This window comes from Epinephelus moara, chromosome 15 (genome assembly GCF_006386435.1).
Source record: "Epinephelus moara isolate mb chromosome 15, YSFRI_EMoa_1.0, whole genome shotgun sequence".
NCBI classification, from domain to species: domain Eukaryota; kingdom Metazoa; phylum Chordata; class Actinopteri; order Perciformes; family Serranidae; genus Epinephelus; species Epinephelus moara.
Genome location: NC_065520.1, coordinates 10,492,092 through 10,504,820, shown reverse-complemented (window position 1 = coordinate 10,504,820; position 12,729 = coordinate 10,492,092). Strand labels below are relative to the sequence as shown.

General features: G+C 42.2%; 2 protein-coding genes across 3 annotated transcripts in view; one reads left to right on the top strand and one right to left on the bottom strand.

Annotated features, from left to right (window-relative positions):
• Nucleotides 1–12,487, bottom strand: part of LOC126401680 (gamma-aminobutyric acid receptor subunit beta-3-like) — an 80,434-nt gene extending 67,947 nt beyond the window's left edge. For both annotated transcript variants that reach the window (XM_050063072.1, XM_050063073.1), the window contains exon 1: nucleotides 11,905–12,487. In XM_050063072.1, coding sequence (XP_049919029.1) covers nucleotides 11,905–12,056 — 152 coding nt within the window. In that variant the 5' untranslated portion in view covers nucleotides 12,057–12,487. The remainder of the gene's footprint in view (nucleotides 1–11,904) is intronic.
• Nucleotides 1–12,729, top strand: part of LOC126401683 (gamma-aminobutyric acid receptor subunit alpha-5-like) — a 92,633-nt gene that overhangs the window by 69,385 nt on the left and 10,519 nt on the right. Inside the window, exon 8 of the mRNA XM_050063077.1 lies at nucleotides 6,004–6,147. Within this exon, the coding sequence (XP_049919034.1) occupies nucleotides 6,004–6,147 (144 nt within the window). The remainder of the gene's footprint in view (nucleotides 1–6,003; nucleotides 6,148–12,729) is intronic.

Sequence of the window (12,729 nt, the reverse complement as noted above, 5' to 3'; positions counted from 1 at the left end):
TCAGGGGTCATCCGTTTACTCAATAATAGAAAAGAGGTCCCTGAAGGAAAAAGGTTGGGAACCACTGCTCTAATGCTCTCAACATACACTCCACCTGAGTCGCCTATAAGAATGCTAACGTTAGCCACCATAAGCTAGACCAAGTACAGATTCGGTGCACAGAACAAGTGAGTCTGTAGCAGCAAAGCCAAAGGAGTGTATATTTAAGAAGGTTTACATGCACACTGACTGAGATCAATATACAGAGGAAGTCAGCAACAGGATCTTCACAGGGTAGACCCACCGGAGAGGATTACAAACTAGTCTGGCTCAGATCACTGACATGTGTGGACCTCTGATGTCTCTGATCGAGCACCTTTGGTTTTTTTTACATATTCATGGTCCTCCCTTGCAACGACTATTACAGAACTTTGGACGAGGTCACAGAGAGAAGAGGAGATTAGCGCATGTTCTCCAACACTTAATTAGGCCAATGATCGGAAGGGTTTTCCCCAATGCCTTCTTAACAGGACAGCTTGGCTGTGTGTCCTACCGCTGAGGACATGTATAGAAACTTGAGTGGCCCTTGGGGTATTTAAAGACAGATCTGGCCAAATGCCACACCTCGGGAGCTTCTTGGGCTAAAAGGATGAGGCTCTTATCCCCAGATTTCTGTGAGTCGCGGTCCACCCACACTCAAGGGAAGCACATTTGACTGCAATCCAATTACAGTGGAAGGAGCTGTTGGGCCTGCCTGCGGCAAACTCTAACCTAATCGCCAAGGTGCGATACCCTGCAGGTTAAAAGTGTAAGTGTACAATCAGAATAATGTTTTGATGGCAACACTGCAGTTTCACAAGGTGAAGTGTCACAGTAGGGGGAACATCTCTCTTTTGTTGTTTGTGGCGCTGAGACTGTGCAGTTCTCAGTCTGACCTGACTACCTCCTGATTAAGCCTTTGTCCTCAGGTAACATTACACATCACACTGCTGCAAATGTGCCGGACGTCCACTCTCATTACTACAGCATGATGATATAATGTAATCCAGTCGCCTTAATGATAGTTGGCAACGTTCATCTCTGCAAAGCATGGATATGTTACATTTGTACATTATTATGTGGTCGATAGGTAGATAGGACACAGCAATGTCTCAGTAAAGAAATACCTGCTTTTCATGACAAAATACCAACAGGATACACAGTGACGTCTCGGTAAAAACACTTTGTGTGCCACTACCACAACAGGAAACGCAGCGATGTCTCAACAACACACAACTGCTTTTCATTACAAAATCCCAACAGGAAACACAATGACATCTCTTCAAAAAAAATAGACGTACTATCCCTGGTGGAAACACAGCAATGAATCTCTAGAAACAACTGGTTTTGTTGTTTGCTGGTCTCAAACAGTGGTCTGCATCTTGGCAGGTATCTCGCCATCCCCTCCAGCGCCAGAGACGTTGATATGATACGTATGAGACATGCAAATATGATGTATCTGTGGTTTGCAGAATCATACAATGCCTGAGCTGTTTAGTCGAACCTGCGCTGCAAAAATAAATTAAAAAAGACCGCAGTCCACTGAATCCACTGTTTACTATTGTACATCAGTGAGGGATAAAAGGAGACAACATTTGGTGTAATGAAAAATGGGCAAAATTAATCCCTCATGTATAAAAAAAGCCACCAAATCTCTCCATCCCCCCTCTTCCTTTATTCAGAGCGTCATGATGTGATCATTCAGTGCTTGCCTACAAAGGCGCAGAGCAGGAGCTACAGAAGCAGTCAAGGTTAAGAAGACGAAAGAAATACCATGATTCAGACTTCCTTCTTCACAACATCTTGACCAATTTGGGGTTAGTGCATATTGGCAGGGTGCTCGGCCACATTATGAAGGTCATAATAGCAGTAAAAGTAAGTGTTCATACACCTGACATCTTCCGTCGCTCCTTGTATCCCCTGATTGGTAACAGAGTAGTGATTTGGTGTGTAATAAAAGCACGAGGGCCTGCTCTAAAGTTGGCCCAGGTAAAGGGCAACTAATCCCTTATTCTGGCCTTACAGCACCTGTCCTTATTCAGCTGCTGGCCGTCAGCCATACCGCTCTCACAAATGCACCGAGGAGTTAGAGTAGTGAGCCCAGTGATGTGTGGCTTTTAATTCAAGATGCAATCCCAGCTCAGAGTGGTGCACTTTCTTATTTCACCACATATCTTTAGCAGTTGTTGGTACTGTTAGTGCATCAGATACAAAAGCTGTAAACCCTTTGTGATGAACAGTCTGGAAAACCATGACAACCGTAACAGTCACATTAAATCTGTCTTAGCGAGAGGCCACAGGTCGAAGCCAACTCATAAAGGCAGAAAAACAGTTGCTAAAGAAAACTACTTGCTCTGGAATTACCGTATGACTGCCGTAATCAACAGCTCAGAGAAAGGCTAGTCATGTGGAACTTTGCAGAGCTGGTGTCTACAGTGAGACGGATGTTTAGCAACTGCTTGTTCTCCGAATAAGTGTGTAAGGATGCAGATAATGATGTGAGGTGCACAAAACCTGGCCACGTGAGCAGAGGGAAAACAATGAAATCTGCTCTAATGAGTCATCTCTCAGCTTGTCCTGCCTTCAACCCACAATGATCCCTCTGAACATATGTCGGAGTGAATCATTTTATGATTGCTCTCCTTCTTGGAGCCTTTCATAATCTCAGATGTGAATGTCTGAATTACTCATGAATAAACCTGAACAGCAGAAAGGAGTCTGCCATCCCAGCCACCAGATCTGATAAGGATAAGAATTTGCTATTTAACCAGCGTCAGTTCAGGACTTAGAGGGTCACAGAGAGGGCTGAGGCTGTCCCAAAGCCAAACCATGGCCCAAATTCTTTGTGGATACTCCAACGTGCAAGCTGGTGTTCTCCAGCTTGTCCTCACCACAAAAATGACAGCACTGGTTCAACAACCTATGTTTTACGCGCTTTCCTGACAGGTGACCTTTTGCAGTTGTGAGAGTAATTGTTTCCTACACCTTGCTCCATTAGTTGCTGTTACTACACCTGCCAAGTTTTCTGCTCTTGCTGAGCACATGTGCAGTTTACAGTGATAATGGAGGCAGATTTACCACTCAGACTTTTTCTAATTTCCAGCTGATGACTGTTGATTTCACAGCTATTTGCAAACAAAGGAAATGGCATTGTTCTTTTCACCACGTTTCACCATAAAGAGCAGAACAGAGTTGCTAACGTTAGCCTAAACTCAGCATCCAGGACAGTGAGGATATACAACACAGTGGATGTACTGGTTGTGAAGAGGGCTTCTTTTAAACATCGCCTGTAACCCCACAAGTTAGTGTAATTTGATTTAAGTGAATTGCTCCTTGACCTTGTAGTGTTTAGCTAGTTAGCAAGACATGCTAACATTTGCAGCTTTGGTTAGAGCAAATAAATTAATTTATTTGAGACTGCTTGGGGTTAATATTCCATCTTGGACCTACAGTCAACACTGGTTTCTATTCTACCTATGTTAACTATCATTTTAACTTTCCCAACCTCAACAAAGTAGTTTTAATTGACTCCATTTGAAAGAAATGGACCACAAATAAGTTATATTTGGATGTTTCACATCTATCATATAAACACCTCTAAAGTGCAGTGGTATATGAGCTGACTTTATCATCTGGAGGTAGAGGGGATGGTGGATGATGTGACACCTGGGCAAGACATTCGCCAAGCTGCAGACCTCTGTCTGAGAGTGACATACAACAAAACCAGTCGTGATTTAGCAAGTTACTGCTGCGTCTACAGCAGCTTTTTTAAGCTCCAAATGTGGGTGTGTTTTGTAGCAACCAGTCTCTGTTTTTCCAGTGGCTTTTTGGCAACAATCATAAGTGTTTTGTAGCAACCCATCACTGTTTTTATAGCAGATTTCTAAGCACCAAATGTTTGTGTTTTATGGTAACACCCTGACTGTTTTTCCACTGGCTTTAGAAGCTCCAAATGTGGGTGTTTTGTGACGAGCCTTAACTGTTTTTCCAGCAGCTTTTTAGGCACTAGATGCTGGGCTTTTTTGTAGCAATTTGTCACTGTTTTTCGAAAGGCTTTTTAAATGTGGGTGTTCTGTGGCAGCACCTCACTGTTTATCCAGTAGCTTTTCAGGCACCAATCATGAGTGTTTTGTAGCATCCCATCACTGTTTTTACAGCAGCTTTTTAAGCACCAAATGTGAGTGTTTTATAGCGACCTGTCGTCGTTTTTCCAGTAGCTTTTTATGGACAAAGAGTGGTCGTTTTTTACAGAGACATTGTTGCCTTTCCTGCTGGGAAACCTGGTATTTTAAGCCAAAAAATGATTTTTTTCTAACCATGACCGAGTCGTTTTTGTGCCTAACCCTAACCACAAGTTAAACACAGCATTGCTGTTTCACTGTATCCACTACATAACAACATACAAATGTAACATATCCATGGTGTGCAGAAACATACAATGCCAGCATTTTTTCTGGGCACTGGGTTGCCAATTTTGTTGTTTAGGTACATCAGTCTTCAGCTTTTTTATTGATTTGAACAACATCCTTCACATTTGATTGTCCAGTTCTAATAACATACTGTAAAAATCTTATTAGGAAGCAACCCTGTGCTAATACTGAGCTGATTATTGACATGTGTGACATTGAATATTCATTTGTCTGTCACCTGTGTTGTTTCAGAATAACACATTTGGGTTTGTAAAACCCTCTGCATTTATTTTGATGAATATTTCCTGCAGCTCCACTCAAAATATGTAGAGCTACTGTATAGTAAATGATGAGTTTGGCTGTGTTGCACCTCCCCTTGCCTCACACACAAGACGGGAGCAGCAAAGCATTAAGCGTGAACTGTTGAAAAGTTGGCACAGGTGCACCGCCTTGCCTGCCAAAGTCTTTAGCTCTTCCTCTGCGTAATGAAATTCACCAATAATCCCTTATTGCAATCTAACTACCCTACAATTAAGGGTCCTGGCCTCTGACCTGACAGTGCTCTACATATATAGTACAGCAGTAGCCAGCTGCCAAGTGAACACTCAGAATGGAAACACTCAAGTTAAGATGTTATGCACTGGACAGAAATAAACGACCTCGTTGCACAAGGCCAAGCAATTAGTTTTTGTCACAATCAGCAAAACATGTTGTAAACATTTGACTGTTTAAATGTACTTGTCTTGTCTTCTATTTGGAGACATTGAAGTTACAAATATAATTGTCACTCTGACAAATTTCCAACTGACAAAAATACATTTGGCTGCACAGACTGCTCTGTGAACGCACTCCGTTTCAACATGATTCATTCAGATTGTATTTTCATCCCCTCACAATAAACAGTGTGTAAATTATTCTCTAATAAAAAGTGTGCTTGGATTGAATCTCAGGTTGAACTGTGGCAGATAAAAAGGACAAACAGTTCAGATCTAAAACATTCAGAGGGATAAATCCTTCTCTCCGTGCCAGTTACAATGTTCATCGTTCCATACTCCAGCCCTCAGCAGGGGGCAGGTGATAGATCGATGTCCAGTGTTTGTACGGGATTCAACATGATTAAATGAAATAGCAGGAGAGGCTGCAGAGTTTGAGCTCTGTTTTTCATCACAAGTGTGATGCAACACATCACGGTTAATCTGACTCGGTCTGGTTCCTGCCGACAGGGGAGCTCACCTCTGACCCAGAAGTGTGGTTTAAACAAAAATACACTCAAATATCCGCCCACACACACACACACACACACATATACAGGCATGCAAGCAAAATTCTGTTTTTGGCTTTGAGCCTGTGGTCTAATCAAAAAGTGCTAGAAAGACTCGGCGCCAGGGCTCAAATACACACACACACACACACAAGCACATGGGTGGCTACACATAATATGAGCGATGACAGGGTTGAAATCAACTGTTACTAAGTACTTTAACTTGCATTTTGGATGTTCATGTATTACAAATGAACGTGTTAAACTCTAAATCACAGGCTAATTTCAAGTCATCTCTCTCCCCTTCTGTCACAGACGCCTATCCGGTGTCAGAGGTCGTCTACACTTGGACCCAGGGAGCTGATAAGTCTGTGGAGGTGGCAGGGGACGGCTCCAGACTCAACCAGTACCATCTTATCGGGCAAACTGCCGGCACTGAGAACATACACACAAGCAGAGGTAGGTGTGTGTGTGAGTGTGTCTATGGATAATAAACAAACTTGAATTTACAAAAAAGAGAATATACATCTAAAGCTGATACAAGCAAAGAAAAGGGTCCAGTTCATGACACCCAGGTAGACACGCTGTTGGGGGAAGTTTCCTTAGAGGATTTCTTGGTTAAGGGTGTGGAAAAAAATCGCGCTTTTGGTCAAAATGAATACGCTTCTGCCCAGAGCGCTTTTTGCCAGAAAGACCTCTAGGCAAACTCCCATGTGCAGTGGATCATGAATGTATTAAAGGGAACAGCACACAGCTGAAGGCAGGGACTTGTTCATTGCTGTGAAAGTTGCTCAGTGGCACATGAAGTCAAAAATTTTTTACTTCCAGGTTATAAAAGTACCTAGATCTTCTGCGTCATCGAGCCCATAGAGCAAGCGCACCAGAGACTTTCGCCAGCCGAGCAACTAACTTCCATTTTATCCCCCTGCTAACATTAATAGTGGTTAAATTACTTGAACCTGCGGCTTTTCTGGGGCAGCATGGTGGTGTGGTGGTTAGCACTGTCGCCTCACAGCAAGAGAGTTCCTGGTTCCATCCTGGGTGTGGGAGCCCTTCTGTGCGGAGTTTGCATGTTCTCCCCGTGTCAGGGTGGGTTTTCTCTGGGTACTCCGGCTTCCTCCCACAGCCCAAAGACATGCAGTTTGGGGATAGGTTAATTGGTGACTCTAAATTGTCCGTAGGTGTGAATGGTTGTCTGTCTCTACATGTCAGCCCTGCGATAGTCTGATGACCTGTCCAGGGTGTACCCTGCCCCTTGCCCAATACCAGCTGGGATAGGCTCGTTTCTGATGTCAAATGTGAAACACCACTAAAAACACTGCAGAGCTGTGTTCATAAAACCTGCATATACACACTAATTTTGGTGGAAGAGGTGTATGTGAGGAGAGTACTACTTAATATCAAAAGATGGACATTTTTTGATGCTAGACAAAGCACAAGTGATGACAGATAAATAGGTACCATGTGCGTCACACAGCTGTATAACATGAACTGAAGCGTACACAGTACAATTACAAGGATGGGGCTGTACCAAATTCAATCTAAGTAAAAGGCTAGTAATAAGCACTTGAGTGTAAGCATTATAGACTACAGTATGCTTTGTGAATCATGTGAATGTAAGGACATCCAGTCTATATAATTTTATTTGACGAAGGGAGCAGGCCAGCAATATCTGTTGCTAGGAAACACCTGTAGTGCTGTCCATTGAAAAGCAATCTATTATGTATAGTCACTGCAGCTACGTGTAGCACTGTAGCTGTCATATAACAGTTTGAGGGGGAAATAATGTATAACATTTATTGGCCAGGGCTCAGTTTGTTTTATTTATGTGTGAATACTGTGATAAAAAGGGTAAAAGAGAGATAATTTCATATCAGTCTTTTACCCTTCATCCTAAACAAGTCATAAAAGCAAGCTAACGGTAGTTTTGTCCGTTAGCTTGCTCGTTTCGTTAGCTACACCAGTGTTTCCCAGCCTTTTTCCTCAAGGGATCCCTTTTCAATCATTGAGTAGCTAACGACCCCTGACTAAGTGACATATTTTATGAATATTTCATATTTTATTTGATGTATAACTTAAATTTTTACAGAATAGCCAATATACTGTACAAGTAACCACACTATTTACTCTTCTTTGGGTGCTCGCTGTCCGAGGAGATGACAAGATAGAGAAGGAGGAATGTTTTAAGAAGCTAACTGCTAATTGTTGGCCCTTTGTGGGGTTTTGTGACATCAAGACAGCTATAGAATGATACTTTAACCCTTTAACTTATTAAAAGACATCAAACCACAGTGGAACAGCTCCACCCTTTACTTACAGTCCCCCCTCATTCTTCTCCTGTCTTGTGCACCCTCTTCTTGGGTAAATTCATACTGTATGTGATGCATGATAAGTGTAATACCAAATAACATGATGTAACTAATTCTAGATTAGAAAAGATAAACGCTGCAGGGAGAGATGGGCGTGCGAGGCAGAGAGTAAATGTGGGAAACATTATCAGGAGATCAGAGTCAATGAGTGGAGGCTAGTGGAGGAGAGTAGCCTATCCCTCACACAACCAGCTGTCTACAGGCCCGGACAGCCCTGTCAAACAACACTTATCCCCACATGAGCCCACGCGCGCGCACACACAGACACACACACGCGGAGCTAGAGAGAGACCTGAGACCTAGGGTTAATCCCCCCCCATCCAACCACCCATCAGCTTTTGCATAAGAAGATGACATCACAGATCAGCGAGGGATTGGTTGGTTGGCTGTCGCTGAGTGTATCTGTGTGTTTGTGGGTATGTGCTCTTGTGCATTTATCCTCGTGAGTACCAAATGTCCTCACAGGAATGGTAAAACAAATACAAAGTCAGGACGTTTTGATGGAACCTGGTTAATGCAGGTTGTATCTGATCTATGAGTCAGGTTTAGGTTCAGTATTAAGGTGAAACTCTAAATAAAACTGATTCTCATGGGTATGATCGGAAGCTTTTAAGTTTGATATTTAGCATAATGTAAATAGTTTGACTTAAAATGTGAGCTGGGTCCTCACAAAGATTAAAAAAAAAGATTTGTGTGTGTCTGTTTGTATGGTGGGATTGGACAGCCTCGCTCTGACGCATGGGGGGGGTGGGGGCGTTGAAAGGCATCTGCTTAATACTCTTATGTAAAATGGAACTGTAATACACTTCCCTCCAGTTTCTAGTAGAATCATTATTAAAAGTGTGGATTTCCCCTGTTTTTTTTTTTATTTATTTATTTTGTTTATTTATTTATTTAATCTGCACGCCACAAGTGAAACCTTCCTGTGCTTTAAAGCAAAGGGTTAAAGGGTTCATTGGTTGAGGAAGTGCATTGTTGGTTCACTAACTGGGTGGTTGATCAGATGCCTTGTTGACCAGTTTTCAAGATAGATAGATAGATAGATAGACCACACTTCCCCTCATCAACGATAATACAGTGGCATTAAAAAAGCCATAAAATAATTTAAAATAAGTTAGTTAAAGTTAGTTGACCAGTTGATAAAAGGATGGCTGAAAGGCTGAATATCCACCTGGCAAATGTCTTCTGGTTACTGTAAATAAAATACTAGGGACACGTTAATATTTAAACACATAAAATTTGTATAAGTTAAAGATTAAGATGCATTGATAGGATAAAAAAGGGCAAAAATGCTGAACAAAATCAGGGTGCTGTGCAGCCTTCTATAGAATACCGGCTTGTAAAATTCATGTTTTTATCAAGTTGTCTTGTGGGGTAATTCATTCAGAATGTACTTTAAATTAAAGCTGCTTTTTGGAAACAAACAAAGTTATATTTACATTAAGTATTCACCAAAACACATTGTGTGTATCCTTAAAACTACAGTTGGTAACTGTGAAAATAACTCTGTGTCATATTTGCCAAAACTGTCAGAAACAATATTTTAGTGTACTGTTTAGCTGTAAAATGAGAAAGTTGGTCCGGCTGGTGGGTGGTGCTTGGTGCTCCGGTAAACAATATCCAAGATGGTGGCCGGGTCACAAACTTTCTCATTTCACAGCTAAACAGTACACTAAAATATGTTCCTGAAAACATTTGAGGTGAGAAATATTATTCAGTAACAGGAGAGTTTTTTGTTGTGTTTTTTTGTTTTGTTTTGTTTTGTTTTGTTTTGTTTTTTTATAAAAGGCATCCAATGGGAGACTGGAACCAATCTGAACACACATAATACAAAATAATTAGAAGTTTTCTTGTTGTGGCCTTCCTAAAATGATGAGGGGTGAAAGTTACTGTATTCTGTTATGATCAAGGAGTCAGTCAAGCAGACAGTGTTAGCAAGCTAACATGCTAGCTACAGTTAAAAATGTGTCGACAAACATGAGTTTCTACAATTCCTGATGTATTATTCTCCTTGATGTCAGTAATTCACTTCATGTTAAGGACCAGACAAACCATACCGACACTGAAGAACTATTGGCAACAAGGCAGTTGCCTCACGTTACCTGTCTCTTGATCAAAAAATTGCACAGCCGACGGCCAACGAGCATACGATCTGCGCACTCCTCTTTTGAGTGTCCAGCAGCGATTATAGCCAAACTGTCAAAATTTTAATTAACTTTTTCTGTTCTACGATACACACCTTTGAATATAAAAATGACTCACTGAAATAAGTAGTACGTTTTATCCAGAAAAAACACCTCTCCTCTGTTTACTTTCATTTGTTTACAGGCAAGTCTTGCTCTCCAATATGACGACAATGTTGGCGTACGTTTCAGTGGCCATTGAGGCATTTACATTTCTATATCTATGCCTGACACACCACTTCTAATAGTACTATTATACCATTTTTCATCATCAAATTATTGACAAATTAAGTCATCAAATTTTCAGCGTTATTCAACCAGTTCTGGCTCCCTGAAACCTGACACCAACTACTTTATTCTTCTCATATGAGTGATCAGGCAACGACCTGGCATAAACAACATTTTACCCTCTTTGAAATGTCATGTACTTCAACATTTAATCAATACTCAAGGTCATTTTATCTGTATTTATATGTCTGACAGTTTATTTGACAGTATTTGTCCGCCCCTAAATCATCAAACTGCCATCTGGTGTTATGATTATTACAAGAAAAATGCTAAACGTTATCTGTGAATTCCATTTAGCCCAAGGACTGAGGGCAGTAAATCATCATTCATGCAGCTCAAAGCTTCTGTCTGGAAACCGTCCAAATCAGTGGTGGAGATTGCTGATGCGTTTTGGCTCCAGGGGGGTCACATTCAGTCCAGTAGGTTAATTTACTTTCAGTATATGTTTGACTCCCTTGCTTATAACTTTCACAGACCAAATATGACACTTTTAGCTATGCTAAACATGCTTACGTGCTGAAAATGGAATATTCAGTGTCACTGAAGGTGTAATCACCGATGTGGGAATGACAGGTGACAACTTTAACAACAACTTCTCACAGTTCTTTGTATGGCGTGGTCCTGCTGCATGACTATATTTATTATTTTAGCACATTCAAGTCTACCACGTTTCAAAGATATCTGACTATTACAAGATGTGTTGCCTGAAAGTCATCAAACATTATTAGAATTGTATATTAAATGTCCCCAGATACGTTCATGTGCTTGCTGTGAGGGCCAGTAGATTTATCTTACTCTGATAAATGTCACCTGGAGTTTACTGTTGTTTCCTCACTTGATTAAAACAAGTCTGACAGTCACCTGCTGCTTCATTGGGTCTAGACAAAGTAATGAAGCACTTGTGGAGCTGAAATTCAAAACAGGAGTCAATTAATGATAATCTGGCCTTTCTTGTGTTGTAACTCTGAGCAGCAGCAGAACATCTCCTGGCTCTCGCTGCATGGCTTCAATGAACAAGTGTTTTTTTGTTGGTTGGTAATGAAGACAGATCTCGAAACCTCAGGTATGGAGGTGCACAGCTCACAATAGTGCACGGATGTGATGTTGTGAGGCTTTAATTAGCACATCTAATCTTAGACAACACTCCTTTTTGAGGACATGGAGGAGGAGATTAGCCCACAAGTTTCTCTTGAAGGTTGTGACTTGCACCGTCTCAGACAGTAATAGCTTCCCTGAGATAACTCCTGACTCTAAAAGTAGATAAGATGTGTTGTAGCATTAGTTCTATGGACAGTTCGTAAGGACTTGCAGGGCTCATTTCCAGATGATGATCACTAGCTTGGACGTTAAAGGTGAAAACATTATTTCCTACTCACCAGTTGACCAGCATGGCAGCATTGTTCCCCGCTATAAAAGGAAGTTCCCCGTGGACATTGTGAAATACAAATCCTTGGAAGAAAAGCAGTAAGATCCACCAGAGGAACATGTTCCTCCTCATTCCTCTGCCCCTGGTCCTGTCGGGATCCATGCATCAAGGGCAAAGGCCACCCCGGGGTGTCCCAGGTCGGCAGTTGACAGGGTATCTGTGAGCCAGGCGGCCTGGAGTCATGAGGGCGTCACAGGTGATGGGGTCGCAGTGAGAACTAACAGTGTTGGGGATCTCCTGGTCGAGGCATGGCGGTGACGTTGATGAGTGTTGTGTCGCTCTTGTCTGCCTCACTCTCAGGCCGCTGTCAGTTGAAGCCCACAGTGCATTTTCTGGATTTCTTCCCCTCGCACGCCAGCCAGTCCCATCAAACACGCTTGATCATTACTCCACAAACAGCTGTCAGATGACAAAAGAACAACAGGAAAGATAGAAAATGTCCACACGGTTAGCCCCCCTCCATCCCACCAGTGATTAGCAGCAGCGAGTGTCCCTCTCCGTGGCTTAGACTGAGGTGTGTGTCAGAGTGTGTGTGTGTGTGTGTGTGGTGGCTGTCAGCAGTTAGAAATCATGCTTCATGTGTGTTTCAGAGTGTGTATGTGTCGGTGCCTGGATTGGCAGGGCGGAGTGGGCGGGGCTTGGTGTTGTGTATGGATCCCAGGACAGGAAGCCTCCCCCCTCCTCCTCCTCCCTCCTCCCGCCTCCTCACTCTCTCTCTTTCTCTCACTGATGGCAGGATGCAGATTGTAACCAGGGATTAGGGAGGTTCAAAAAT